This window comes from Dipodomys merriami, unplaced genomic scaffold, assembly GCF_024711535.1.
Source record: "Dipodomys merriami isolate MVZ:Mamm:240054 unplaced genomic scaffold, mDipMer1.0.p SCAF_13, whole genome shotgun sequence".
Taxonomy (NCBI): Eukaryota; Metazoa; Chordata; class Mammalia; order Rodentia; family Heteromyidae; genus Dipodomys; species Dipodomys merriami.
In genome coordinates, this window is record NW_027202604.1 from 6,299,858 (window position 1) to 6,327,130 (window position 27,273).

At 41.9% G+C, this 27,273-nt stretch overlaps 1 protein-coding gene across 1 annotated transcript in view; it reads right to left on the reverse strand.

Annotated features, from left to right (window-relative positions):
* Positions 1-8,529: 8,529 nt before the first annotated feature.
* Positions 8,530-27,273, reverse strand: part of Hacl1 (2-hydroxyacyl-CoA lyase 1) — a 216,384-nt gene continuing 197,640 nt past the window's right edge. Inside the window, exon 18 of the mRNA XM_070018621.1 lies at positions 8,530-8,566. Coding sequence (XP_069874722.1) covers positions 8,537-8,566 — 30 coding nt within the window. The 3' untranslated portion in view covers positions 8,530-8,536. The remainder of the gene's footprint in view (positions 8,567-27,273) is intronic.

Here is a 27,273-nt window from a genome sequence, read left to right on the forward strand (position 1 = left end):
TTCTAATGGCTGCATAATATTCCATTGTGTATAGATACCACAATTTTTGGATCCATTCATCTGTGGTGGGGCATCTAGGTTGTTTCCATATCCTAGCTATTGCGAACAGTGCTGCAATAAACATGGAGGTGCATGTGTCTTTGTATATTGGTTCCTGTTGTTCAGGGTAGATGCCTAGAAGTGGTATGACTGGGTCGTAAGGGAGGTCAATCTTTAGCTTTCTAAGGACCCTCCAGACTGCTTTCCAAAGTGGTTGTATGAGTGTACATTCCCACCAGCAGTGTAATAGCGTTCCTCGTTCTCCACATCCCCTCCAGCATTTGTCGTTGGCTGATTTGTGGATGTGGGACATTCTGACTGGGGTAAGGTGGTATCTCAGGGTTGTCTTTATTTGCATTTCCTTCACCACCAGGGATGATGAACATTTCCTCATGTGTTTCTTTGCCATTTTTATTTCTTCATTTGAGAAGTCCCTCTTTAGTTCCCTTGCCCATTTAGTAATTGGTTTGTTGGGTTTGGGAGGGATTAGTTTCTTGAGTTCCCTGTATATACAGGATGTTAACCCCTTGTCTGATATATTGCTGGTAAATATTTTTTCCCAATTAGTTGGTTGTCTTTCTAGCTTGGTTGCGATAGCTTTATCTGTGCAGAAGCTTTTTATTTTAAGGTAGTCCCATTTGTCGAGTCTCTCTCCAATTTGTTGTGACCCTGGGACTCTGTTCAGGAAGTTCCTTCCTGTGCCTATTAGTTCAAGTGTCTCTCCTACTCTGTCCTGCAGTAGTTTCAGAGATTCAGGTTTAATGTTAAGGTCTTTAATCCATTTTGAGTTGATGTTGGTGCATGGCGATAGGCTGGGGTCCACTTTTAGTTTTCTTCATGTGGCTGCCCAGTTTTCCCAGCACCAGCGGTTGAAGAGGCTGTGTTTCTTCCATTGTATGTCTTTGGCTCCTTTGTCGAATATCAGCTGGCTGTAGGCCTGTGGATTTATTTCTGGATCTTCTATTCTATTCCATTGGTCTTCGGGTCTGTTTTTGTGCCAGTACCATGCTGTCTTTGTTATTATAGCTCTGTAGTAGAGTTTGAAGTTCGGCATGGATAGCCCTCCCATATTGTCTTTATCCCCTAGAATTGTTTTGGCTATTCTAGGTCTTTTGTTGTTCCATATGAATTTTTGGACTGTTTTCTGTATTTCAGAGATGTACGTCATTGGGATTTTAATAGGAATTGCGTTGAATTTGTATATTAGTTTTGGAAGTATTACCATCTTTACTATATTAAGTCGGCCTATCCAAGAGCATGGGAGGTCTTTCCATTTCCTAGTGTCTTCTGCAATTTCTTTCTTTAACTTTTTATAGTTCTCATTAAATAGTTCTTTTACATCTTTGGTTAGGTTAATTCCTAAATATTTTATTTTTCGGGAGGTTATTGTGAATGGGGTTGCTCCCTTTATTTCCCTCTCTTCTTGTACATTATCAGTGTATAGGAAGGCAACTGATTTTTGTGGGTTTATTTTGTATCCTGCTATTTTGCCAAAGTGATTTATGATTTCTAAGAGTTTGGGGATGGAGTTTTTGGGATCTTGGAGGTATAGTATCATGTCGTCTGCAAAAAGGGATAGTTTAACTTCTTCTTTTCCTATGCGGATCCCTTTAATGTCTTTTTCTTGCCTTATTGTCCTGGCTAAGGGTTCTAGGACTATATTGAAGAGGAGTGGAGACAGTGGGCATCCTTGCCTTGTTCCTGATTTTAGGAGAATTGGTTGTAGCTTTTCCCCATTAAGTATAATATTGGCTATTGGTCTGTCATAAATGGCTTTTATTGTTTTTAGAAATGTTCCTTCTATTCCTATTTTCTCCAGAGCTTTTAGCATGAATGAATGTTGAATTTTGTCAAAGGCCTTTTCTGCATCTGTAGCGATAATCATGTGATTCTTGACCTTGGCTCTGTTGATATGTTGGATTACATTTATTGACTTACGTATGTTAAACCATCCCTGTGTCTCTGGGATGAAGCCTACCTGGTCATAGTGAATTATTTTTTTTATGTGTTTCTGGATTCTGTTAGCTAGAATCTTGTTAAGGATCTTTGCATCTGTGTTCATCAAGGAGATTGGCCTGTAATTCTCCTTTTTGGTTGGGTCTTTGCCTGGTTTGGGGATGAGTGTGATATTGGCTTCGTAGAATGAGTTTGGGATAGCTCCTTCCTTCTCTGTTTCTCTGAAGAGCTTGAGGAGTATGGGTATTAGTTCTTGTTTGAAGGTCTTATAGAATTCTGTTGTGAATCCATCTGGTCCTGGGCTTGTTTTTGTTGGAAGACTTTTGATAGCTTCCTGTATCTCATTATAGGATATTGGCTTATTTAATTGGTTAACTTCTTCTTTGCTCAGTTTGGGCAACTTGTATTTCTCTAAAAATGCATCCATTTCTGCCCGATTTTCTTCCTTTAGAGAGTATAGCTTTTGAAAGTAGTCTGTTAGAATTGTTTGGATATCTTGGGTACGTGTGGTGATGTTTCCCGTGGCATCCCTAATCCTATTAATATGGGTTTCCTCTCTTCTTTTTTTAATTAATCTAGCCAATGGGCCATCAATTTTGTTTATTTTTTCAAAGAACCAGCTTTTTGTTTGGTTTATTTTGGTTATGGTTTTCTGATTTTCTAATTGGTTAATCTCTGCTTTTAATTTGGTTATATGGCTTCTTCTAGTAGCTTTAGGTCCCATTTTTTCCTGTTTTTCTAGCTGTTTTAATTGCAACATGAGATTATTTACTTGGTCTGTCTCCATTCTCTTGATGTGGGCACTGAGGGCAATAAATTTGCCCCTCAGGACTGCTTTTGCTGTGTCCCACAAGTTTCTTTGTGAGGTGTTTTCATTTTCATTGAGTTGTAGGAAATGCTTTATTTCTTCTCTGATCTCTTCTGTTATCCAGGCATTGTTAAGGAGTGTGCTGTTCAATTTCCATGTATTGGAGAAATTTCTGCGGTATGCTTTGTTATTGAGAGCTAGCTTGATTCCACTGTGGTCAGATAGGATACAGGGGATTATGTCGATCCCTTTGTATTTGCTTAAGTTCCTTGCCTGAACTATGATATGGTCTATTTTGGAGAAAGTTCCGTGAGCTGCTGAGAAGAATGTGTACTGTGTTGTTTTAGGGTGAAATACTCGGTAGATGTCAGTTAATTCCGCTTGCAGTATGGCCTCTCTTAATTCGGTAGCTTCTTTGCCAATCCTCTGGTTGGTAGACCTGTCCTTTGGTGAGAGTGGTGTGTTAAAGTCTCCTAGTATTATCGTATTGGGATCTATTTTATTCTGTAAGTTTGAGAGCATTTGTTTGACATATCTGGGTGCACCAATATTTGGGGCATATAAGTTGATGATGGTTATATCCTCCTCTTGGATTGTTCCCTTTATTAATATGTAGTGTCCGTCCTTGTCTTTCTGTACTGATTTTAATGAAAAGTTTATTTTGTCAGATATCAGGATAGCTACACCTGCTTTCTTACTGGGGGCGTTTGATTGGTAGATCCTTTTCCACCCCTTCACTCTGAGTTTGTTTGTATGTTTGGCTGAGAGGTGGGTCTCCTGAAGGCAACAGATGGATGGGTCTTGTTTTCTTATCCAGTCCTCAGTTCGTTTTCTTTTAATTGGCGAATTCAGCCCATTTATATTAAGAGAAAGTATAGAGAGATGCATTGTTGTCCCTGCCATTCCGTTTTCCTAAGTTTTTCTTTTTTCCTTTCCTCCTGTGCTTGCTCAGTTAGACTTTGAGTAACGCCTGTTTGGGGCAGGCCCCAGTTCCTGGCTGCTTTCTTCAGGTTGTATCCCCCCTCTTAGAATTCTTTGTAATGCTGGCTTAATGTTTATGTATTCATTTAGTTTTTCTTTGCTATTAAAAGTTTTCAGTTCTCCATCAAATGTGAATGCTAGCTTTGCCGGGTAGATCAGTCTGGGTTGGCAGTTATTGGCTCTCAGGGCTCGTATGGTGCTTTCCCAGGCTTTTCTTGCATTCATTGTTTGTGTGGAGAGATCTGCAGTAATTCTTATTTTTTTCCCATTGTAGTATAGCTCCTTCTTCATTTTTGCTGCATGCAGGATTGTTTCCTTATTATTCAGATCTATCATTTTTACTATAATGTGTCTAGAAGTGTTTCTCCTGGGGTCTTGCTTGTTGGGTGTTCGATAAGCTTTTGTGATGTAGTTAAGATGGTCGTTTTTGAGGTGGGGAAAATTTTCATTGATTATATTGTTAAATAGGTGGTGCATTCCCTTGCTCTGGAATTCCTCACCTTCGTCCACTCCAATTATGCGAAGGTTAAATTTTTTAGCATTATCTGCTTGCTCTTGAATATCCCTTTGGTTTAATTTGAGTGTTTTTTCCATATCTGTCACTTTTTGGTCCAGTTGGTGTATTCTGTCTTCTGTATCTGACACTCGACCTTCCATTTCATTCACTCTGTTGACAGTGGCTTCTATTGTGGTTTGCATGGAGGAAATGGATCCCTTTATGGATTCAATGTTGGTTCTCAGAGTACTGATCTCACCTCTCAATGAGGTATGCATTACCTCTAATTTGGCGTTTATCTCACTTCTTACTGAGGTTTGTGCAGCTTCTATTTTTGCATGCATCTCTTGTTTGATACCCTGTATCTCTTTGGATAGTTCATCCTTGTGCTCTTTCAATTTCTGATCAATTTCTCGCTTTATTTCTTGAGTCATTGCCTCCAGCAACCCTTGGAAGTAGCCTTTGTCTTCCATTCCTGCTTTGCTCCCACTGGGGCTCTCCCCTGTGTGGCTGCTGGCTTTTGAGGTGAGCTTGCTGTCCTGGGTGGTAGTAAACCTTGTGATTTTTCTCTGTGATTTTCACATGGAGGTTCAGGAGACTGCTCTTCAATTTTGTTTTGGTGTGTCTGTCTTTGCTTGGTTGCTGATTCTGTATTGGTAGAGAGAGTCTGTGCCTGATCTGGGTTCTGTTGGGAGCCTATTTCCAGCTGCTATTCTGACTTACTTAGGATTCTCAGCTCTCTGCTGTAGATTGCTGGCAGTTCCCGCCTTTGGAAGGGTTGAGCAGCCTAGACTGCTTGTGTTTGCTCCTACGGGTGCTCTTGTGAAGAACAGATGCTCTGGATGCACTCTCCCAAATGCTGGAGTCTGCTATGGGCTCCTGATTTGTTTTTGTTTATTTGTTTTGGGCTGGTTGTGGGCTTGAACTCTAGGTTTGGGTGCTGTCCCTCAGCTTTTCAGCTCAAGGCTGGCACCCTACCATTTGAGCCACAGCACCACTTCTGACCCTTTTTGCTTTTGTGATGCTGAGGAATCAGATCCAGGGCCTCATACATCCAAGACTATCACTCTATTGCTGAGCCGCCTTAACAGTCTGAGCTCCTGCTTACTATCAGGTGCTGGCAGCCTGTGTTGCCCAATTCCCAGTCTAGGGTATATGGGTGGAGTTTTGGTGGGGTTTGGGCTTCTCTTGTCCTGGGCCTCCAGGTCTTTTGTTGTCACAGGCGTGCTTCCTGGGGGAGTGTTGTTTCCTGGTTTTCTCCCCTCTGTTGAGGCGTATGCTCAGCTTTTTACTTCAATTGGGAGGAGTTGGTTGTGTTGTTCAGGCGCCGGATCCCCGGGCCTGGTTCCGGCCCCAGCCTGGAGCGCGCTTGTTAGGCCTGTGCTGATGTGTATACCACCTAGGTTATGCAGCCTGGAGCGCACTCGTTAGGCCTGTGCTGATGTGTATACCACCTAGGTTATACAGCCTGGGGGACACAGTTCAAATTTCTTCTACTGTTGGTAGTCTTGACCCAGGGGTGCTGTTCCTGGCTTGGGCATTTAAGCTCCCTTCCAGGGGTGCTCTTGCTCTAGCCTGGCCAGCTGAGTGTGCTCCACGGGCTGGTGGAGCTCTCAAACAGTTCCCAGTTTTAGTGGGTCCTGTGGTCCGGGTGCTGGGGTAGGGAGTCTAGGTCAGGGTCTGGGGATTCCCTCCAGTTCTGGTCTCCCTTGAGGGATACACTTCCCCTGTGGGGTACTCACCCTGGAGCTGGTTGTTTCTGTGTGGTGTAGGTCGTCAGTTGTTGTTGCAATCCGCGCTGGGTTGGGCGGTGGTGGCTCTGTGTGATTCTTTTCTGTCTCTGCCTCTGTCGAAGCTGTTGGGTCAAGAGTGTCCACGCTCAGGCAGCTTCTTCTCGGTACCTCTGGGGCCCAAGTGACCCCACCGGGTTGTTGCGATCGTGATCGGGCGGGCGGGTGGTCTGCAGACAGGACCCTTTGCCAGCGCTGCTGGCGCCGAGCGGCTTTGGCGGGATGGAACCTCTCTGCTCGGGTGGAGAGTGCTGGATCGTTGCGATCGCGATCAGGTGGGCCGGGTGGTCTGCCGCAGGTCCTTTTGTCACTCTGCTGATGCCGAGCGGCTTTGGCGGGATGGAGCCTCTCTGCTCGGGTGGAGAGTGAGGGGTGGGGGTGGGATCCTCGTGGAGACTCCCGGCTGGTAGGTTTCTCTGTTCCTGGCGATCTGCTGTTCTGCAAACCAGTACCTGATGTTCTGAAAGTGGCCCCCTGTGTCTCTGCTGTTTCTCTGGGGCTCCCCCAGCCCCCGCCGGGGCCGGCTGGCCGGCGGCTTGGCGCACTGCCGCGCGGCCAGTAAAGGTTGGGGGAGGGGTCTTCGCTTTTCTCTGTTTTGAAATTCTTTTCCTCTCTTTCTTTTTTTGTTATTCTCCGCCTCTGGTTTTTCTCCGAGTGTTCGTCTTTTTGTTGTTGTCGGTCTCTTGGGGAGATTAAGCGTTGGAACTCGAACTCTCTTTTTGGTTGGAGAGAGCTGTGGCATTTCCCTACTGCCCCGTCGCCATCTTGGTCCCCCCTCCTGGAGATATAAATTTAATCTACTCTTAGAAACAGAATTGCTGTTCTATACACAGCCTAATTGCTACTCAGAGCAGAATATTTTTAATTGGTGAGTCTTTTCTACTTTACTTGCTTCTAAATATTATCAGTGAAATCCTTTACCTTATTTTAAAATTCCATTTGTTTGTTTGTTTGTTTGTCTGAGTGCTGGGGATTGAACTCAGAACGTCAGAATGATAGAGCAAGGATTCTACCACTGAACTATACCTCCAGCCTCCAACCCCATTTTTTTTCTTTTTTTTTTCTTTTTATTTTATTTTATTTTATTTGAGAACATACTGTACAGAGGGGTTACAATTACATGGGCAGGATAATGCATACATTTCTTACCAAGCATTGCAGCCTCCTCCTTTGTTTACCCTTCACCTCCCTTCCCAGCCTCCCCCTTCCCCCCCACCCAATCATACCCCCCTCCCCCCCCACACCGACATTGTAAAGCTGGTTTTGACATGACATTTTGTACTTCTCATTGTTGCAACAGGTCCACCTGAATCCTTAAACGACTTGTTTGTCCCCATCTCCTCCACATGGTATACTGACATCAATATAGTGAAAGCGGGGGTTATACTGTGGGGGAGGGACATACAAAGCAACAAAGAAATAATCTTATAAATGCTTTAGAAACACATGCATGAAAGAAACGAAAACATTAAAATACATATTTAAGGGTTCGTTTTCCTAACATCACATTATCTGACCTTTTCCACTTGACTCATACCTATACTAGATATTGCAAATAAGGGAAACCATGGGACCTATGTTTCTTCGGGCCTGGCTTACTTCACTTCCAAGCCTTTCCATTTCCTAACAAATGGGGAAATGTCATTCTTTCTGATGGAGGCATAGAATTCCATTGTGTATATATACCACATTTTCTTGATCCATTCATCTACTGAGGGGCATCTGGGTTGGTTCCATATCTTAGCTATGGTAAATAATGCTGCAATAAACATAGTTGTGCTGGTAGCTTTAGTGTGGTCTTGTTTGTAAACATTTGGGTAAATGCCCAAAAGTGGGATTGCTGGGTCATAGGGGAGCTCTATGTGAAGTCTTTTGAGGAACCTCCATACTGCTTTCCAAAGTGATTGAATAAGTTTACATTCCCACCAACAATGAAGTAAGGTTCCTTTCTGTCCACATCCCCTCCGACATCTGTTGTTGTTAGAGTTCTTGATTTTTGCTGTTCTAACTGGAGTGAGGTGATATCTCAATGTTGTTTTGATTTGCATTTCTTTTATGGCTAGGGATGTTGAACATTTCTTCATGTGTCTATTGGCCATCCTTCTTTCTTCTTCAGAGAAGCTTCTCTTTAAGTCTTTCGTCCACTTATTTATTGGGCAGTTGTTTCTTTGAGGATTTGTTGTTGGGTGGTTTAATTTTTTGAGTTCCAAGTATATTTTAGATATGAGACCCTTGTCCGTTGTATGGCTAGTAAAGATCTCCCAATCGGTGGGCTTTCTATTGATCTTGCTAGCTATGTCATTTGCCCTGCAGAAGCTCTGCAACCTTATGCAATCCCATTTGTCCAACCTTTCTTTGATTTGTTGTGTTTCCGGGTCTCTATTCAGAAAATTTTGGCCTGAGCCAAGGAGACCTAAGGTTTCTCCTATTCCATCCTGTAATGTTTTCAGAGTGTCTGCTTTGAGTTCAAGGTCTTTGATCCATTTGGAGTTGATTCTGGTGCAGGGTGATATATAAGGATCTAGCTTTAGTTTTCTACATGTAGTTAACCAATTTTGCCAGCACCATTTACTGAAGAGGCTGTCTTTCTTCCATTCTATTGTTTTAGCTTCCTTATCGAAGATTAGATGGCTATAGGTCTGTAGGTTCATTTCTGGGTTTTCAATTCTATTCCATTGGTCCTGAGGTCTGTTCTTATGCCAATACCAAGCTGTTTTGATTACTATGGCTTTATAGTAGAGTTTGAAATTTGGTATTGATATTCCTCCAGCAGTGTTCTTTCCGTTGAGGAGCGTTTTTGCTATTCGGGGTCTTTTATTGTTCCATATGAATTTTTGGATTGCCTCTTCTATTTCCTTGAAGAATGAGGGTGGAATTTTGATAGGTATCGCGTTGAATTTGTAGATAGCCTTGGGAAGTATTGCCATTTTCACGATGTTAATCTTGCCAATCCAGGAGCATGGGAGGTTTTGCCATTTTTTAAGTTCTGTGTTGATTTCCTTTTTCAAGATTTTAAAGTTTTCATCGTAGAGGTCCTTCACTTCTTTAGTTAAGTTAATTCCTAGGTATTTTATTTTTTGTGGGGCTATTACAAATGGAGTCCCACCCCATTTTTTAAAAAAATGTTTTTAGTTTTTTTTTTCTTTTGGAGTAAAAGCTTTCCCTAGAGGATTTTCTGATGTCATATGTTAAATACTACTATAGGTATAAATAATGTAGCAGATATCAATATCATACTTATTAAAAATTATAGCTATTAAGTAAGCTTTTATATAACAAATACTGAAAAGCATGATAGCATTAGTTTCTAAGGTTTAACTCAAGTCCCCAAGGCATGAATTGTTCTTTTGAAGAAATCTCTTGTCTAAAGTCAAGTTTCTTAGAAGCAGATTATTGGGCAAAGATTCTTATTGGATGTTTTACTGTAGAAATGTTCCCAGAGGAAGTAGAAGAGCTGGAAAGAGCATGCAAATTTCCCCTGGGGGGGGGCGGAAATTTGAAACACAAATTACACCATCAACTGAGGTCCCCTTGAGGCCAAAGGGGACTTGCCTCTAGTACCTTTATGCCAGCCAGTCATTGGCTGGGGGGCTATCACTATAGGAACTGGAGGACAGAGCCTTGCAGGTCAGAAGGCTCGCTTGTCTGGCCTAGCCGAGGGCCGAGAAGAAAGCAGCTGCAAGCATTAGCAGCCAGTCCTGTCTCTGGACAATGGGGCAGCTATGGGGGATTTATCTGGGTAGGATGTCAACAGCCTCTCATATAAGGCTCCTTTTAAATGGTGAAAGGAGTCTTGAAAGCACAGGGAACCTTCTAGTCCTTTTATCTGGCAGAATTTTCCAATGGGGGAAAAATAAAATAAAGGAGAGAAGAGTTCTAGGAACAACAAAAACAAAAATGGAAAGAAAGAATCCTAGAAAGCTAGGTAACATCGCATTTCCTATCTTTGAAAATTGAATGTTTCTTCTTCATGCATGTTTATTGTTGAAATAACCTGGAAGTAGCATTTTTAAGCCATTTATTCTTTAGATTCTTTTTATAGAGGAAATTGATGAAAGTGGAAGAATTACCTACTCTAAAGCACACCGAAGTAGTACTCTGAAAGGAAATTGTTGAAACAAATAACATTTACAATGCATGCAGACCTAGAGACTTGAGTTTGCATATTTAGATTTTCAGCTCATATTAAAACAAACTTTCAAATAAAAAATAATAACCTATGGTATATTTGCTTCATAGAGGATAGCAAGCAGTTCCTCACCAAATTGCTAAGGATAAAATGTTGACCATCATCAATTTAACAAACACTATATTAGAAGTGTCTAGAAAATTCCATTTGCCTGAGTGGATTGTCATGTGAAAATTCTTACTTGAATATAACAGGTGACAATTATTTCAGGAGCAGGAGAGAGTGTTGGACTGCAGGGGACAGGGTTATAGCAATAATAGGGTAGATTGGCAGATTTTTTTTCTATATAGCTAAGTAGAACACACACAACACACAAACACACACACACACACACACACACACACACACACACACACACACACACACACACACACACTCCTACAATGTCATATCCATTTTTCTGCTAACACTGAAATGAAAGCAGAATTTGTGACTAAATGAGAGGAAGGGAAAAATAGATTAGAATTCATACAGCCTTAGCTTATGATGGTGTGCTGAAATTTGCCAAAATTACAATATTTTTGCTTTCCTTTCTACTTTTTTTTTTTTTTTTTGGTCAGTTGTGGGACTTGAACTCTGGACCTGGGTGCTGTCCTTAAGCTCTTCAGCTCAAGGCTAGCACTCTACTTGAGCCACAGTGCCACTTCTGGCTTTTTCTGTTTATGTGGTGCTGAAGAATCCATCCAGGGCCTCATGCATGCAATGCAAGCACTCTACCACTGAGCCACCTTCCCAGCCTCCTTACTACTTTTAAAATTATATAAAGATGCTCCCTAAATGCTCACTCATTTATGTGACCTGTAACTTTATTTATCTTTTAACTTTTTATTCTCCCACTAGTTGTTATTCCAAAATCTTTCTTACATGTATGCACAAAAAAGTATGAAAGAGCTATATGAAACAAAAATTTGAAGTATGTAATGTATAAATCATCCAAAATACTGTATACTCATGGAAAGATAAAGACAAGCAGACATATAACTGTATCTAAAAGGACAGAGGTATTTTGCTACAGGAAATACAAAATACATTCTTGTATAAAAGTTATAAAAATGTCCTTAACAATAAGAGGAATAGGAATAGGAAGGCGAGCTAAAATATATAGAATATAACCCAGGCTCCTAGCATAAAGATGGCTCAGAAAAGAGCGCAGGGATAGTGGTATTTTAGGGGAAGCAGAAGTGTGGTAAGATAAGTGAATCTCAGGGTGCTGGTGCCAAATGGAAATACCAGTATAGAGGAAGGGTATTGAGAAGACTATAGTTACAAAAGAGGTCTGGAGATTTTTTTTTAATTTAATTTTATTTTATTTGTGAACATACTGTACAGAGGAGTTACAATTACGTGGGCAGGATAATGCGTACATTTCTTACCAAGCATTGCAGCCTCCTCCTTTGTTTACCCTTCACATCCCAGAGGTCTGGAGATTTAAGGAGGGAAGAGAGTAACGCTTGCAGTTCACAACTTAATCAGATTCTTGCTGTTTAATTAATAAAAACAGAATTAGACATTTGGCTTGGTTCTGTTCTGTGCCCTCTATGTGAAGATAGCAAATATATTCTCAGGGCTAAGTTTGTTGTCTTCTTTCTACTTCAGTGGCAGACACAGAGTGCTCTTTCAAAGGTTGACTCACAACAGTGACAGACAAACCCTCTCCTCACTCTTCATTTCCTGTACCTAAGAAAAGAATTTTATTCTCCAGGGTTAAAAAAAAAAAAAATAAAAAAGGCAGGCCATGCAGCCTTGGCTCTACCATGTGTGCCATGGCTCCAGTTTCAGCTTTTTGCTGGTTAATCGAGAAAGCGTCTCTAGGATTTGTCTGTCCTGGCTGGTGTTGAATTTTGATCCTCAGATCTTAGCCTCCTGAGGTAGCTAGGATTACAAGTGTTAGCCACATGTACCTAGCTTACCTTTCCTGCTATTCATGGCTGTGCCAGTATTAGGAGGGCTTTAACTCAGGGCTTCATGCTCTTTCCCTTTGATGGTTATGCTCAAGAGAATGGTGCTCTACTACTGAGTCATACCTCTATTTCTGGCCTTTTGCTGTTAATTGGAGATAAGTTTCAAAAACTTTTTTTTTGAACCTCAATCCTCAGATTTCAGCCAGTTTCCTGCCTAACCTTTACTTCTTATGAGACCCTAAGAGAATTGTTACATAAATAGGAAGATTCTTTTGTACCCATTTCCCTTTTTCTGATAAAAGACCCTGACTTTTCTTTTCTTTTTTTTTTTTTCTTCTGTATTATGGCTTAAACTCAGAGAGGCATGCTTGCTAGGCAGGTACTCTACTTCTTGAACCTCTACCCCAGTCTCGTTTTACATTATTTTTGAGATAGCCTCCTATTTGTACTTCCTTTTATTACTATAGTGACAAGTGTGTGCCACTGTACCCCAACTATTGGTTAAAATAGAGCCTCACCATTTTTTTTCCCTTTCTTTCAGTTGTGGGACTTGAACTCTGGGCTTGGGCACTATCCTTGAACTCTTAGCTCAAGGTGAGCACTCTACCACTTGAGCCACAGTGCCACTTCCAGTTTTCTGGTGGTTAATTGGAGATAAGAGTCTCACAGACTTTCCTTCCCTGGGCTGGCTTTGAACTGCGATCCTCATATCTTAGCCTCCTGAGTAGCTGGGATTACAGGTGTGAGCCACCACCTGGCTAGTTTCACCAGTTTTTATGCCTAAGTTGGCCTCAAACCACGATCTTTCCTATTTTAGCCTTCCAGGTAGCTAGAATTATAGGCTTGAGCCACCAAATCCAGCTAAGAGAGCTGACAGGGGTTCTTAGGACAGAAGCTAGTCCTGTTTATCCTAGGCCTTGAGCTCAATGCCTCCAGTACTGACAACATTAAGTTGGTAAGTGACACAGTTTTAAGGTTACACAAGGGAAAAGAATCTCTCAGTTTTCCTTTACCTTCTACTTCTTTTTTGAGGAATGTGGTAAGAAAACATCTTTTATTTTGAATTCTGGGCTTTGTTCTCTTTGTCTCTCCTTTTAGCCCATTGTGCCTCCCTACAGACAAACCTTCTACCTACTGTGTTCCCAGGATCCATACCACCTCCCTCAGCTCCAGCTCTGACTTCCATCTCTTTGATCTTGTTGTCCTAACTTTGCATGACTGGTGCTCAGGTTCCAGGGCACAGCTGTGCTCCTGTCCATTTCACAAGTATTCATGGTGCTCCACCTCTCTGCAAAGTCAGTCAGATCCTTCAGTGTGCAAAATTCAAACGTCCCTCTATTCATATTGCTTAGTGTGGGGGAGAGAAAATAAACAAACATTGCAACAGGTACATTGCATAGTCTTTTGGTTATGAAGAGGGAACAAAAAAAAAAAGAGAGAAAAGAAAGAAAAAAAAATGGAGTGAATAGGGACCACGATTCTGGAGAGTTAGTGTGACTGTGAAGTAGACAGTTACCCCTCCCTCCCCAGGCAAAGAGACTTTCCAGCATCCAGTGGCTCCCATCGGCTGTTCTGGAATGTGGGTTGGGGGCAGACTAGGTGGGGCAATCTGAATCAAGAGGGGAAGCCCGCAGGCATTCTTAAAATAACTATACAGAACTAGAAAACTATGCACAACTAGAAAAGAATTGCCCACCTGGTTAGAAGTCAATGTCAGCCTGCCTGACCCTTTTTCTTTGTAGATCTGATTAATATCTATTTTGTGTGTAATCAGCTTGCATAAAACCCAAGGTTTCCACTCCCTCTGAATCTGAGTTTCTTCCTTGCCCTAGCCTGGTTCTGGTTTTATGCAATAAACTGGCAATAAACTCCTTTAATCTCTCTAAAAAATGGTCTTGGTCTTTGCTGGTCTGCATTGATGTAACAATTGTAATTTTTAAAAAGAAGGTGACATTTGAACAAAGACTTGGCTGTCTAGTGGGACAGGAACCCCAGGTAGAGAGATGAGCCATTGCAGGGCCCTAACACAATAATGAGTCTGAGAGACTCATTTGTGGAAAGCAAAGAGGTCTGTGTGGTGTTAAGAAGAGAAGAAAAGACTACTGGGCTGTATGATGAGGTGGGAGTGGGGTCTTAGGGTAGAGGTCAGTATCCCATAGGACCAGGACTTTCTGAGTAACATGAGGAATTACAGGAGGGTTGCAGAAAGGGTTACTGTCTGCTTCAGATTTTGCAAGATTCACTCTGCTGTAAAGGTGAACAGGAACTCCAGAGCAACAAAAGTGGGAGCAGAGAATACAGGGTTGTGGGAACCAAGGTTAGAGCTACTAGGGCTTAGGTTAGAGTGGTGGGTGTGGAAGGGGTGAACAACTGGAAATCTGAGTTAAAGATGGAGCCATCATGATTGCTGATGGGTTAGATGTGTGAACGGGGAGCAGAACAGTGTTTGACTTGAACATTTGCCAAGACAAAGGTGCCATCTGCCAAGAAGGGAGAGAACTTGAGGGTGATGTCCCAAGAGGGTCACATTAACAGTTAACATCCGGGTGGAAGCTGCAGATGCTGGACTGGAAGCTGAGCACTGGGTTGCAGGAGGTGGGCCTGGCCTGGAAGATAAACTTGCCAGTTGCCATCTGGAGGGTCCTTCGAATCTCAACATAAACCATACGCCTCTCTTCTCCAATTAAGTTTCACTTTGTCCTCCTGACTTTGCTGATAGAGGTGGAAGGCATACTGTGGTGGAAAAGGTAGCAGCTTTAGAACTGGATAGTTCTGGAACCTTATTAGCGAGGTGGCTTTGGGCAGCTTTCTGAGTTGTAATTTACTTCTTTTTTTTTTTTTTTTTCAAATTCTTTATTGTGATTAAGTGGTTACATTATTTCCCAAATTTCACAGTATTGTGGGATAGCGATGCTTAGTTAAAGTCACAAACACATTCTAACTTTCATGGGGCAAATTGTCTATCATGGTCTATAACATTTGTGAGGTCTATGAGCTTTGCAATACAGTTATTTCTTCCACATTGGGTGATATGTACATTTCAGTTGTTTTGCATAGCATCAGCTGTTCCCTTTTCCCACTTGTTCCCTCCCTCCCATCGCTGCCATTGAGTTGCTTAGTTCATTTTGATCAATGTCCAGTGCAGCTGATGGGTCCCACTGTTGTATGGTTTTCCCTGATTCCCTCTAGTTCTGTATCATCCTCCTGGTTTCCCTCCAGTGTGCACATATATACCATATATGTGATCAGCAGCATGGCGTTATTTAGTAGTGATACGACCAGATGAGTAGAAGTCCTTTGTTTCTTAAGTCTTGTTAATTTTGTCGTGTCACCTTACATTTTGGATTTAACATCCACTTATCAGGGAGACCATGTGCTGTTTGTCTCTTTGTACTTGGCTTACCTTGCTCAACATGATTTCTTCTAGCTCATTCCATTTCCCTGCAAATGCCATTATTTTGTCCTTTCTAATGGCTGCATAATATTCCATTGTGTACAGATACCACAGTTTTTTGATCCACTCATCTGTGGTGGGGCATCTGGGTTGTTTCCACATCCTGGCTATTGTGAACAGTGCCGCAATAAACATGAAGGTTCATGTGTCCTTCTATCCTGGTTCCTGTTGTTCAGGATAGATGCCTAGAAGTGGTATGACTGGGTCATAAGGGAGGTCAATATTTAGCTTTCTGAGGACCCTCCAGACTGCTTTCCAAAGTGGTTGTATAAGTGTACATTCCCACCAGCAGTGTAATAGGGTTCCTCTTTCTCCGCATCCCCCCCAGCATTTGTCCTTGGCTGACTTGAGGATGTGGGCCATTCTGACTGGGGAAGGAGGTATCTCAGGGTTGTCTTTATTTGCATTTCCTTCACAACCAGGGATGGTGAATATTTCCTCATGTGTTGCTTTGCCATTTTTATCTATTCTTCTGAGAAGTCTCTCTTTACTTCCCTTGCCCATTTAGTAATTGGTTTGTTAGGTTTGGGAGGGATTAGTTTCTTGAGTTCTCTGTATATAGTAGATATTAACCCCTTGTCTGATATATTGCTGGTAAATATTTTTTCCCACTTAGTTGGTTGTCTTTCTAGCTTGGTTGCTATAGCTTTAGCTGTGCAGAAACTTTTTATTTTAAGGTAGTCCCATTTGTCGAGTCTCTCTCCAATTTGTTGTGACCCTGGGACTCTGTTCAGGAAGTTCCTTCCTGTGCCTGTAAGTTCAAGTGTCTCCCCTACTCTGTCCTGCAGTAGTTTCAGAGATTCAGGTTTGATGTTAAGCTCTTTAATCCATTTTGAGTTGATGTTGGTGCATGGTGATAGGCTGGGGTCCACTTTTAGTGCAATTTACTTCTTTTTTTTTTAATTTTTATTTTATTTTATTTGAGAACATACTGTACAGAGGGGTTACAATTACATTGGCAGGATAATGCATACATTTCTTACCAAGCATTGCAGCCTCCTCCTTTGTTTACCCTTCACCTCCCTTCCCAGCCTCCCCCCTCCCCCCCACCCAATCATACCCCCCTCCCCCCTAGTGCAATTTACTTCTGACCTACAGAGCTGGGAATTCCGGGGGCAGGACTCTGCAGTCTATGTTTGGGTAAACCCCTTCTCTCCCTGCTTCTGGTTAGGCTAGACTTTGAGAACTAGAGGTTTCTTTCCATTTGCCATTTTTCTTTGCTCAAAGATGATCAGCAAAAATTTAATTAAATTGCATGGCCTTACTACAATATTATTCTCTTGATTCTTTAGCCCTCTTCTCTGAAGGCAAGTCCAAAATATTCTTCCAACTCCTCCACATCAAATACAGTGTTTCTAGAAGATATGTATTCAGACTTAACCTAGTTCCAACAATTCACTATTGTCTACCTCCACCTCCTTTACAAAACAAAAACAGTTAACTCTAACTTTCTCCATCTCCTCCACTCTTCCTGTATTAATAATAATGAAAGTTAGCTATTTGTGGAAAGTCCACAGTGTACCTCATTTCACGGACTTCTCCAATAACTCCATGACAATGTGAGTCCCCTTCACAGGGGAGGAAATTGAGAATGATGGAAATGAAGTCACTCAGTGTGTGGACAGGGTCCCCTAGGGAGGTGACCTGCTGTGGAGGACAGGCTTGCTCTTTCTCCTTTGCTTCCTGTGGCTGCAATGTATCACCCTTGCAGTTCTCAACCCAGCCAACCATTGTATTGTAGCAGGGTTGGTAAGTTCCTGTCTGCAATTTTCTCAGCAGCTTCACATTTAGTCACTTCACCCCACCACACTCCACCCTCCTTCCCACTGTCACCTTCACTGTCTGAAGTATCACTGGCTAAGAGAGCTTATGTCCAAGCACCAAACCTATCAAATACAGAAATAGCTGCAGCCACCAAGAGTGAGAGCACATATACTCAAAGGACTCAGATATGTAGGGCTCCTCTATTAAGTAATTTCAATCTCTCCCTTTGGTGTCCTCAGTCCTCTGTATATACTCTGTCCATTATTCTTCTTTGTATCAGTTTTATCTTGTGGTTCTCCAAACCTGGTTCAGTTATTGATTGACTGATTGATTGATTTTTGTTGGCTGTGGGGCTTGAACTCAGGGCCTTAACACTGTCTCTAAGCTCTTTAGTACAAGGTGAGGGCTCTACCACTTTGAGCCACAGTACCACTTCCAGATTACTGGGGGTTAAATGGAAATAAGAGTCTCACAGAAAACCAGGCACTTGTGCCTCACTCCTGTAATCCTAGCTGCTCAGGAGGCTGAGATCTGAGGATCACAGTTCAAAGCCAGCCTGGGCAGGAAACTCTGTGAGACTCTTATCTCTAATGAACCACCAGAAAACTGGAAATGGCACTATGGCTCAAAGTGGTAGAATGCTGGTCTTTAACACTCAGGGACAGCATTCAGGTCCCAAGACAGACCAAAAAAAAAAAAAAAAAAGAGTCTCACAGACTTTTCTTTGTTTTTAGCTTTTTCACACTCCACTTTGTAAAGTTGCTGTAGTAGGTGTGCATTTCTGTGGTTTTCATGTATGTATGTGCACATGTGTGCATGTGTGCACACGTCCAGAACTGGGACTTGGACTCAGGACCTGGGAGCTGTCCTGTAGCTTTTTTACTAAAGGCTGACACTCTACCATTCGAGCTAAAGACGCTCCACTTCTGGCTTTTTTTTTGGGAGGGGGGTCTGGTTGAGGGGCCTGAACTCTGGGCCTGGGCGCTGTCCCTCAGCTCTTCAGCTCAAGGCTAGCGCTCTACCACCCGAGCCACAGTGCCACTTCCGGCTTTTTTTCTTTTTGCTTATGTGGTGCTGAGGAATTGAACCCAGGGCCTCAGGCATGCAAGGCAAGTGCTCTACCACTGAGCCACCTTCCCAGCCCCACTTCTGGCTTTTTGGTTAAAGATAGGCATCTTCAGGATTTTCCTGCACAGGCTGACTTTGAATTTCGATCCTCAGATGTCAGCCTCCTGAGTAGCTAGGCTTACAGATGTGAGCCACCAGCACTTTGCTGGCATCTCAGTTTTTAGATGCATCCTTTCTTGAACAGCACCCCATTCCCACCCCCTCACCTTTTAAAACCAGGAACATCCTTCTCACACTCTGTCTACCCACCTGGCTAAGTAGCATATCTGTAATGAGAATGTGACCCCTGTCAGACTAAGTCAGCTCTAGGACTTTTGCTTTAATGTTTTGGAAAAGACTGTATTTCCACAGGAATCCTTAAGCAGGTACCATTTAAGTCTGGAGGTATAGGTGGCCTCATGAGACCTCTTGAGAATGAAAACAATCTCGAGCAAAGTCCCAACATGAAGTGAGAGAAAGTCTGTTGACTGCTCTATCCAGGTGTACCTGAAATCCATACCTAGAACAGTTACATTAGCCAGTACATTCATAGCACAAACAGAGCTAGCATTCTACAACCCCTAGTGTTAGGTAAAGTGTTTGCCATATGCTTTAGATATAAGGATTCTCTCAGTATACTTCATAAGTAACAAATACACTGGACTCCTGAAGTTATCAATAGGAAATACCAGTTTTAATCAGATGACTGCATATTACAGTGTTATTAGATAAAGATATCTCATGCAATTTTTATTATTATTATTATCAGTGTTAAAATCACTCTTTTTGTGGAATCACCAGGAAATGGGGAGGAGGCTTCTGTTCTTTGAAATGCAGGTCTTCATCAAGGCAGGAGTTAGCAGTGCAGACCCTCTTCCTTTCCAGCGTTAGTACGGTGTTTGCACCTATTAGTTTCTAATAGTTGTTGAGTACATGAATGAGGAGTAAGTCTATCCTTCTTCTGCTTGAAGCTGCATCCTGTGGTTTATGGCTAGCAGCTCTGCTTTCATTTCAGCTAGAAAGACAGAAGATGTGTGTGTGTGTGTGTGTGTGTGTGTGTGCGCGCGCGCGCGCACTTTCCCTTTGGTTCAAGACTGAATTAAGCCATCTCATATGGGATTTGAACCAATCAAAGCACCTTAGTTCCTGTCTTTAGGGGCTTTACCATGCTCTTGAGGACAACTAGGGCAATGTTGTTTTTACAGACCTATCACTGTAGCTTCATAAATAGGTCGTCTGCCACTTTATGCTGTTAATTTATTTCTACATAACTTTGACTTCTGGGATATGGAAATGAAGACCTGTTTTCCTCATTACTTAGGAAAACAAGAGTTAATTTTTTGATTCTCTTTAAATATATGAAACAAAATTATTGAAGAAACAAGTAGGAGTTTTCATAAGGTGAACTATGTGGTAGAATAAATTCAGAGCTGTGTAGGAGAGGATAAATGTAGCAATCTACATAAATGTAGGCAACATGAAAAATGAGAACATCAGCCGGGCCGCTGGTGGCTCATGCCTGTAATCCTAGCTACTCAGGAGGCTGAGATCTGAGGATCACGGTTCAAAGCCAACCCCGGGCAAGAGAGACCGTGAGACTCCTATCTCCAATAAACCACCAGAAAACCGGAAGTGGCGCTGTAGCTCAAGTGGTAGAGCGCTCGCCTTGAGCTGAAGAGCTGAGGAACAGCGCCCAGGCCCAGAGTTCAAGCCCCATGACCGACAAAAAAAAAAAAAAAAAAAAAAAAAAAAAAAGAGAACATCTGGAGTGTAGACTTTGATAATTCTTGGTATTATCATTTGCATTTTAAATGGGCAAACAATAAAACAGGAGCTATTCATATATATCTTTATCTAGCCTGACTGAAAGTACATAACTATAACTTTACTCTGAAAGCTGAAAAGTTTTTTAAAGCACCCTAATGTCCTTTTTCTCTACCCTTGAGATATATCATCTTAAGGCAAAACAGCAGCTTTGTGAAGCCAATGGCTACATACAAGCTGCCCTAAGAAGCCTGGAAGGAGAAAAAACAGGTTTGAGCCAATTTATCCCCACTAAGTGAGAGTCTTTATTATGTGCCATGTTGCGCAGGTTCTGTAGACCACAACAGACAAGGCATTTGGAAAGGCTTGGTTCTCATTCCTTTCACTCAGATTGTACTCCCCAGCTTCTTATCAGTGCTTTAGAAGCTTATTCTTTGGAAAGAAAATATCCCTGGAGAATATGATCTTATACCAATGACTCATCTGAGAGATTCTTTAAAGGAAGGGAGTGTTCCTTAAAATAGAAGGAGATTTTTCACTTTGAGGGCAAAAAGATTTTCCCTCCTTGCCTTTGGTCATCCATTGGGTTTTCTCTGTTACTGTCATTCCTTCCTACTCTGCTTCCTTACTCTCTTTTTAAAAGCAGCAGGGCATATACCTCTTTATTTACAATATTTCCTCTGGGTATTTGAGTAAAGCTGGTATTTTTTGTTGTTGTGGTTGATATATAATTTTAGTAGTCCAGTCTGTTTGCTGCTTATAGGACACATTTTATATCCAAAATGATGATTGAAAACCCTGCTTGTTGTCATTTGTGAGGTTTCTGGGCAATGCTCCTAAACCACTCTGTGGAATATTTGTTACCTGTGCTGCTAAGACTCTATTTTCTTACCATTTCTTTTCTTTTTTTTTTTAATTTAATTTAATTTTATTTGTGAACATACTGTACAGAGGAGTTACAATTACATGGGCAGAATAATGCGTACATTTCTTACCAAGCATTGCAGCCTCCTCCTTTGTTTACCCTTCACATCCCTTCCCAGCCTCCCCCCTCCCCCCCAATCCCAATCCTTCTCCTTCCCCCCCTTCCCCCCCCCCCCCCCGCACCGACGTTGTAAAGCTCGTTTTGGACATGACAACTTGTACTTTTCATTGTTGCAACAGGTCCACCTGTATCCTTAAACAGCTGGTTTTTCCCCATCTCCTCCACAAGTTATACTGACATCCCCCCTTCTTCTTGTAGTGAGCTACAATACACATAACTCTGTTTAATGACAGATTGTTGACATTTTGGGGAGTTTAACAGAGGTCTTTGCCTGTACCATGTCCTTTCAAAAGGGCCAGTACACTAACAACAGCAGCAGTGACTGGCAGAGGTCAGCTGCATCACATGTTTTGTTGGTAGCTGGTGGGACATTGGCAAGCAGAGTTAAGGAACTTGTCTCCGAATTCACAGGTAGCTAGCAGCCTCCTAGGACAGTCTCAGAAAGAGCTGAAGGTCATTTGAAGGAGGGAACAGAAGTGGTAGTCAGTATCTATAACTAGGGAAGGGTTGAATATAATAGTTTTGGTATACCAAAGAAAATGTGACTTCATTTTGTAGTCAGGCTCTTGAAGTAGGAACATATTGCTTATATAAAATCATTAGGCTATGATTGGAGTATTTTCTTTCCTATATAAATTATGACTTTCATTTCTTTCACCTAATGAGTTCTGTATATATTTTAGAAGTTGCAAAATGAAATCTTTTCAGCATGGGGTCATTCAGATGGCACTAGAAATCTGAGTACATACACAGTATTTGGGAAAAAAAGAAGATCTGTAAATTGCATTTAGACATTTTTATTTGCTTACTAGAAAATTAAATCCAATATGCACAAATTGACTGTACCCAGCTTGCAATAAGCAGATTTTTTTTTAAACACAGAAGCAGTAATAGGCAATATGGTAATAAAAAGCCTCTAAGTAAGCCTCTTTCTGCATACTTATCAGTAAGTATTAAAGACAAAAATCAAAACAACCTTTTAAATGTTCGCCATGCAACCATGTTTTAAGTTAAGCAAGTAACAAATTTCTCATCAACATTAAGATTATTGGGTCATTTGCTGTCGAACTCCACATCTCATTGTCTTTGAAAGTTGAAACTCAAGTTCATGGAAGGCTGGAGATTTAGTGGCTGCCATCCAGTTACCTCATTCTGAAAGTGTGGTCTTTTATTATTGATCTTGGCCATAGATTGAAAAAAACAAAACCCTGATTTTCACGGTTTGGTAACAAGTGTTTAATTCAAAATGATAGATGGTTTTCTCATGGCTGTTATCCCTCTAGGTTAGTCTGGGCTTGAAGAAGTTGATGGATAAATAAATCAAATGCGCTGAGTTTCCAGTCATCAGTTGTAATACATGAGTTAGGCCAAAACCACAACCAAAGGTAAGGTGACTTATCTCTCATCAGGATGCTGTAAATTATTTTACATGGGATCCAAAGTTCTCTATCTAGCCTGACCACCTCTTTTATTATGTTGCCTTCCCAGACTGCTTGGCTCTTTCTCTCCCCCAGCTCCCAAGTCCTTTCTTTCTAACATAGTCACTTCTTGCTTTCTATTAAAAACATCAGACGGCAGGCTTTTACATTTTTCTTCTCATGGGCTTTGATGAATCTCCTTTCTTTTACCATACTCTGTTTAAGGAAAAATATGCTGACCAGAAGACAGAAAATAAAATACAGTGGGAAACTGGTGTGAGCTCCTTCTATCTTCTTCCATGGCAGTTTTAAAAGCAGGGTGTTAAAGTCTGGGCCTGGCAGGGGAGCTAGTTCCACTTGCTTTCCTTTCCTGTGTTTCTCATCTGAGGTGACCTTCTTATTTGTTTTCTTCCTGACATTACTTGTATATTTCCTTTCCTTTCCTTTCCTTTTCTTTTCTTTCCTTTCCTTTCCTTTTCCCTCCCTCCCTCCCTCCCTCCCTCCTTCCTTCCTTCCTTCCTTCCTTCCTTCCTTCCTTCCTTCCTTCCTTCCTTCCATTCTTCTTGTAGTAAGGATTGAACTAAGGCTCTTGTGCTTGCTAGACAGGTCCAAGCACATTTGAGACATGCATCTAAATCCTTTTGGATTCAGTATTTTTGGCTACAGGGTCTTGTGTTTATTATGCCTGTGCTGGCCTGGATCATGATACAGGAAGCCTATAGCCTTTCATATAGCAGGATGGCAGGTGTATACCAACACATGCGGCTATTGGTTGGGATGATATCTCACTGACTTTTTGCCTGGGCTGGCTTGGAACTATGATTTTACTGATGTCCTCCTCCTGAGTATTTCTTTCTTGGCACAGAATACCTTTGTGTAATTAATATCTCTCAAAAAATTTTTTATAAAAGGCCTTAGAAGATTATTTCTTTGTTGCTTTGTATGTCCCTCCCCCACAGTGTAACCCCTGTTTTCACTGTATTTGATGTCGGTATAATTTGTGGAGGGGAAGGAGAAAAACAAATAGTTTAAATAGGGATACAGGTGGACCCATTGCAACATGAGATGTACAAGTTGTTATGTCGAAAACGAACTTTACAACTTTGGTGCAGGGGTGGGAGTGGGGAGTGGGGGGGAGGAGTGGGGGGGCGGGGGGAGGATGGGAAGGGGAAACAAAGGAGGAGGCTACAATGCTTGATAAGAAATGTACTCATTATCTTGCCCATGTAATTGTAACCCCTCTGTACAGTATTTTCACAATAAAAAAAAAAGAAAAAAAAAAGGAAAAGAAAAAAAAATTTTTTTATAAGAGGCTCTTTGAGAGCAAGAATCTCTGGGGAAGAGTAGCCATGCAAACTTATTAAGGATCTTATTATTGCCTTCTATTTGATTAGCAGTCATTCAAGGGCACTACAGGAGTAGTTTTCTGTATTTACCTTGTAAAACACATTCTATCATGAGCACTTCTATCTGATCATACAGTGGTTATTAATATCAAGGAATATTTAAGACAAAAATGTTCATGTTAATACACATAAAGCATACTTGAGGATGGTTCTAGAAGAAGCTGGGATGTCTTTACTGACTATTAATTCCCAGTACCAAAGAAGCACAATTATATGTGTTTGCTGGACTCTGGGGAGCAAGCTGCACAGTGAGGAATGCTTGAAATCTGCGGCCAGGATGTTGTATGCTACGGCATAGGTTCAGTTTAGCATAGGTTCTTCACAAAAGCACAGAATATGAAAGAAGAAGTTGTGGAGGCTGTTTGATTTTGGAAGTGATTTCAGAACACTTGAGCATAGGGTTTGGAAGGATGCAATTGAAAGATGAAAAACCAAAGATGTGTGATTAAATTGGTCCCTGCTAGAGACAACCCAAACTGAACTCTATTGGGGCCCTGTAGGAATCTTATAGAAGATTGTTCAGCACAAGTGGAAGCCTGAATCCGGTACCCACCTGCCTCTCAGATGCCTGGTTAGTGCTGGGCCATGGTTTCTTTAGGCCAGGTGATGGACGTCTAAACATCCTCAGAGAAGCAGTTATCAGTAGCATCTGTGCATCCCAGACCCACTAAAGCCAACGCCCCAGGGAGGAGCCAAGCCTCCAGATGACTGAAGCACCTTCTTCTCTTCTTTGTGGTCCATCATACACCTGGAGATGGGCAAATCGCAGGTTGCAAATTGACCCTGGGGTATCTGGTTGATCCACTACAGCTGGAGAATTTGCATTTCTAGCAAGTTCTAAAGTGATGCTGAGCTGTTAGTCCTGGCGTCACGCTTTGACAATCGCATCCCTAGGGGTGTTATTAATTGTCTGGTAACTTCCAGTTTTCGCTTGGCCACCTGTAGCAAGCAAGCATCCATCCCAGCCGAACTCCTGGCAAATAACCTAAAGGAATTGCCTGCCCTCAGCGTGCATTACATGGAGATTTCCAAAATGGTGGTTCATGAAAACCAGAGGGGCTGGGCAGAAGAGATGCCCTATTTCTACTCACCCAGTCCCACCCAGGTCCACTTCACCTTGGTTGGCCTTTTCTCCTGTCCTCTTCTGTCTATTCTTGCCCACCTCTCTTCTGTCTCTTTATCCCTCCCTACTCTCCTTCCTCCCTCCCTCCCTCCCTCCCTCCCTCCCTTCCTTCCTTCCTTCCTTCCTTCCTTCCTTCCTCCCTCCCTCCCTCCCTCCTTCCTTCCTTCTTTCCTTCTTCCTCCTTCCTTCCTTCCTTCCTTCCTTCCTTCCTTCCTTCCTTCCTTCCTTCCTTCCTTCCTTCCTTCCTTCCTGTCTCTCCCTCCTTCTCTTTTTCATGAAAGGGTCATTGTCTTATGCCTGTAATCATAGCTACTCAGGAGGCTGAAATCTGAGGATTGTAATTTGAAGCCAGCTTAGGCAGGAAAAGTCCTTGAGACTCTTATGTCCAACACCAACAGAAATCCAAAGGTAGAGGCATGGATGAAGTGGCAGAGTGCCAATCTTGATAGAGATAGTGACAGTGCTCAGACCCTGAGTTCAAGCCCTACTACTGGCACATACATGCACAAAAAGGGACTCAATAAGCCAAAATAGGGCTGGGAAGTTGGCTCAGTGGTAGAGCACTTGCCTTGCATGCCTGAGGCCCTGGGTTCGATTCCTCAGCACCACATAAGCAAAAAAGAAAAAACAGTCGGAAGTGGCGTTGTTGCTCAAGTGGTAGAGCGCTAGCCTTGAGCTGAAGAGCTGAGGGACAGCGCCCAGGCCCAGGGTTCAGGCCCCAGGACCTGACCAAAAAAAAAAAAAAGAAGCCAAAATGAAAATACATAAACAACTTTTGTAAATCATTAAAGATTATTATCTCATTAGAAAAGTGGGCAAAAGATATAAGCAAGTAATTTATATGAGCAAAGTAGTCCATAACATGAAAAATTGAGGGCCAATAAAAATAGGAAACTTGTTTAACTTTTCCAGAAAGAAATAAACAACACTGAGATTGCTTTATCTTAATGTTTGCAAAGGTAAACATTTGACTACCTACTCAGTGCTTTGCACTAAGTGGAAATTAGTGAATGCAATGATTTCTTTATTGAAGGGGCAGTATTGTCTGCTACCTATTTATTTATTTGGGGGTACTGAGGTTTCGAACTCAGGGCCTCACACTTGGCAGGCAGGTGCTTGACTGCTTGAGACACACTCCAGCCCTTTTGTGATTTGATTATATTTGAAATGGGATCTCAGTTTTTGTAGTGCTGGACTACAATTCTTCTATTAATGATTGTCATGGTAGCTTGGACAATAGGCTCAAACCACCAAGCCTAGCTTCTTCCATTGAGATGGAATCTCATGAACTTTTTTTCCCTGGGTTGGCCTGGAATCCTTATGCATCTGACTTTCACTTCTCAAATAGCTAATGTCTTCTTGTTATCTAACACTTATGTTATAATAATAATCACTCTCCAATCCCTTACCCCCAAAATAAACCCTCCAACTCCTTTTACCCAAAGACCTCTGGGCAAAAATATTATTTATGCTACAAATAAATAAGTAATTATTATCACCACACAGACATGTGCAATATAGCACATCTGGTGAGATGTCTCAGGACATGGCATGATCTATTCAGATGAGAGAGGCAGCTAGTCTCTCCTTTCATTTGTTTTCAATGAAAACATGTGTCGTGCAACTGAGGAGCACTGGATTCTTTTGATTGATGGGGGTCAACAGGGGTATCAGGGGTAACTGTGGGGGAACAGTGTTTAGAAAGATAAATAAAAGCATGAACCATTAACGATATGGCAGTATCTTTTTGTGGTTTTTTTTTGGGGGGGGATTTGAGTTTCAGAGCTGTTTAGATCATAGTTTCTAAAATGGGTTTATCTACTAAGCAGCTGGCCTCTGCCTTCATGCTTCATTATGAAACGGTTTCTTTCATACCTCAAGTAAAGAGTGTGTCTAACTTGACCTAGCTTCCTATCATGGCCCACTTAAGGCTCCTTGAAATAAGCATCTTTTTCTGCAGGCCTGTGACCCCCTGGCCTGAAAATCAGCTGGTTGAATGTCACCGGCAGAAAGATTTGAGCACAAAAGAGTA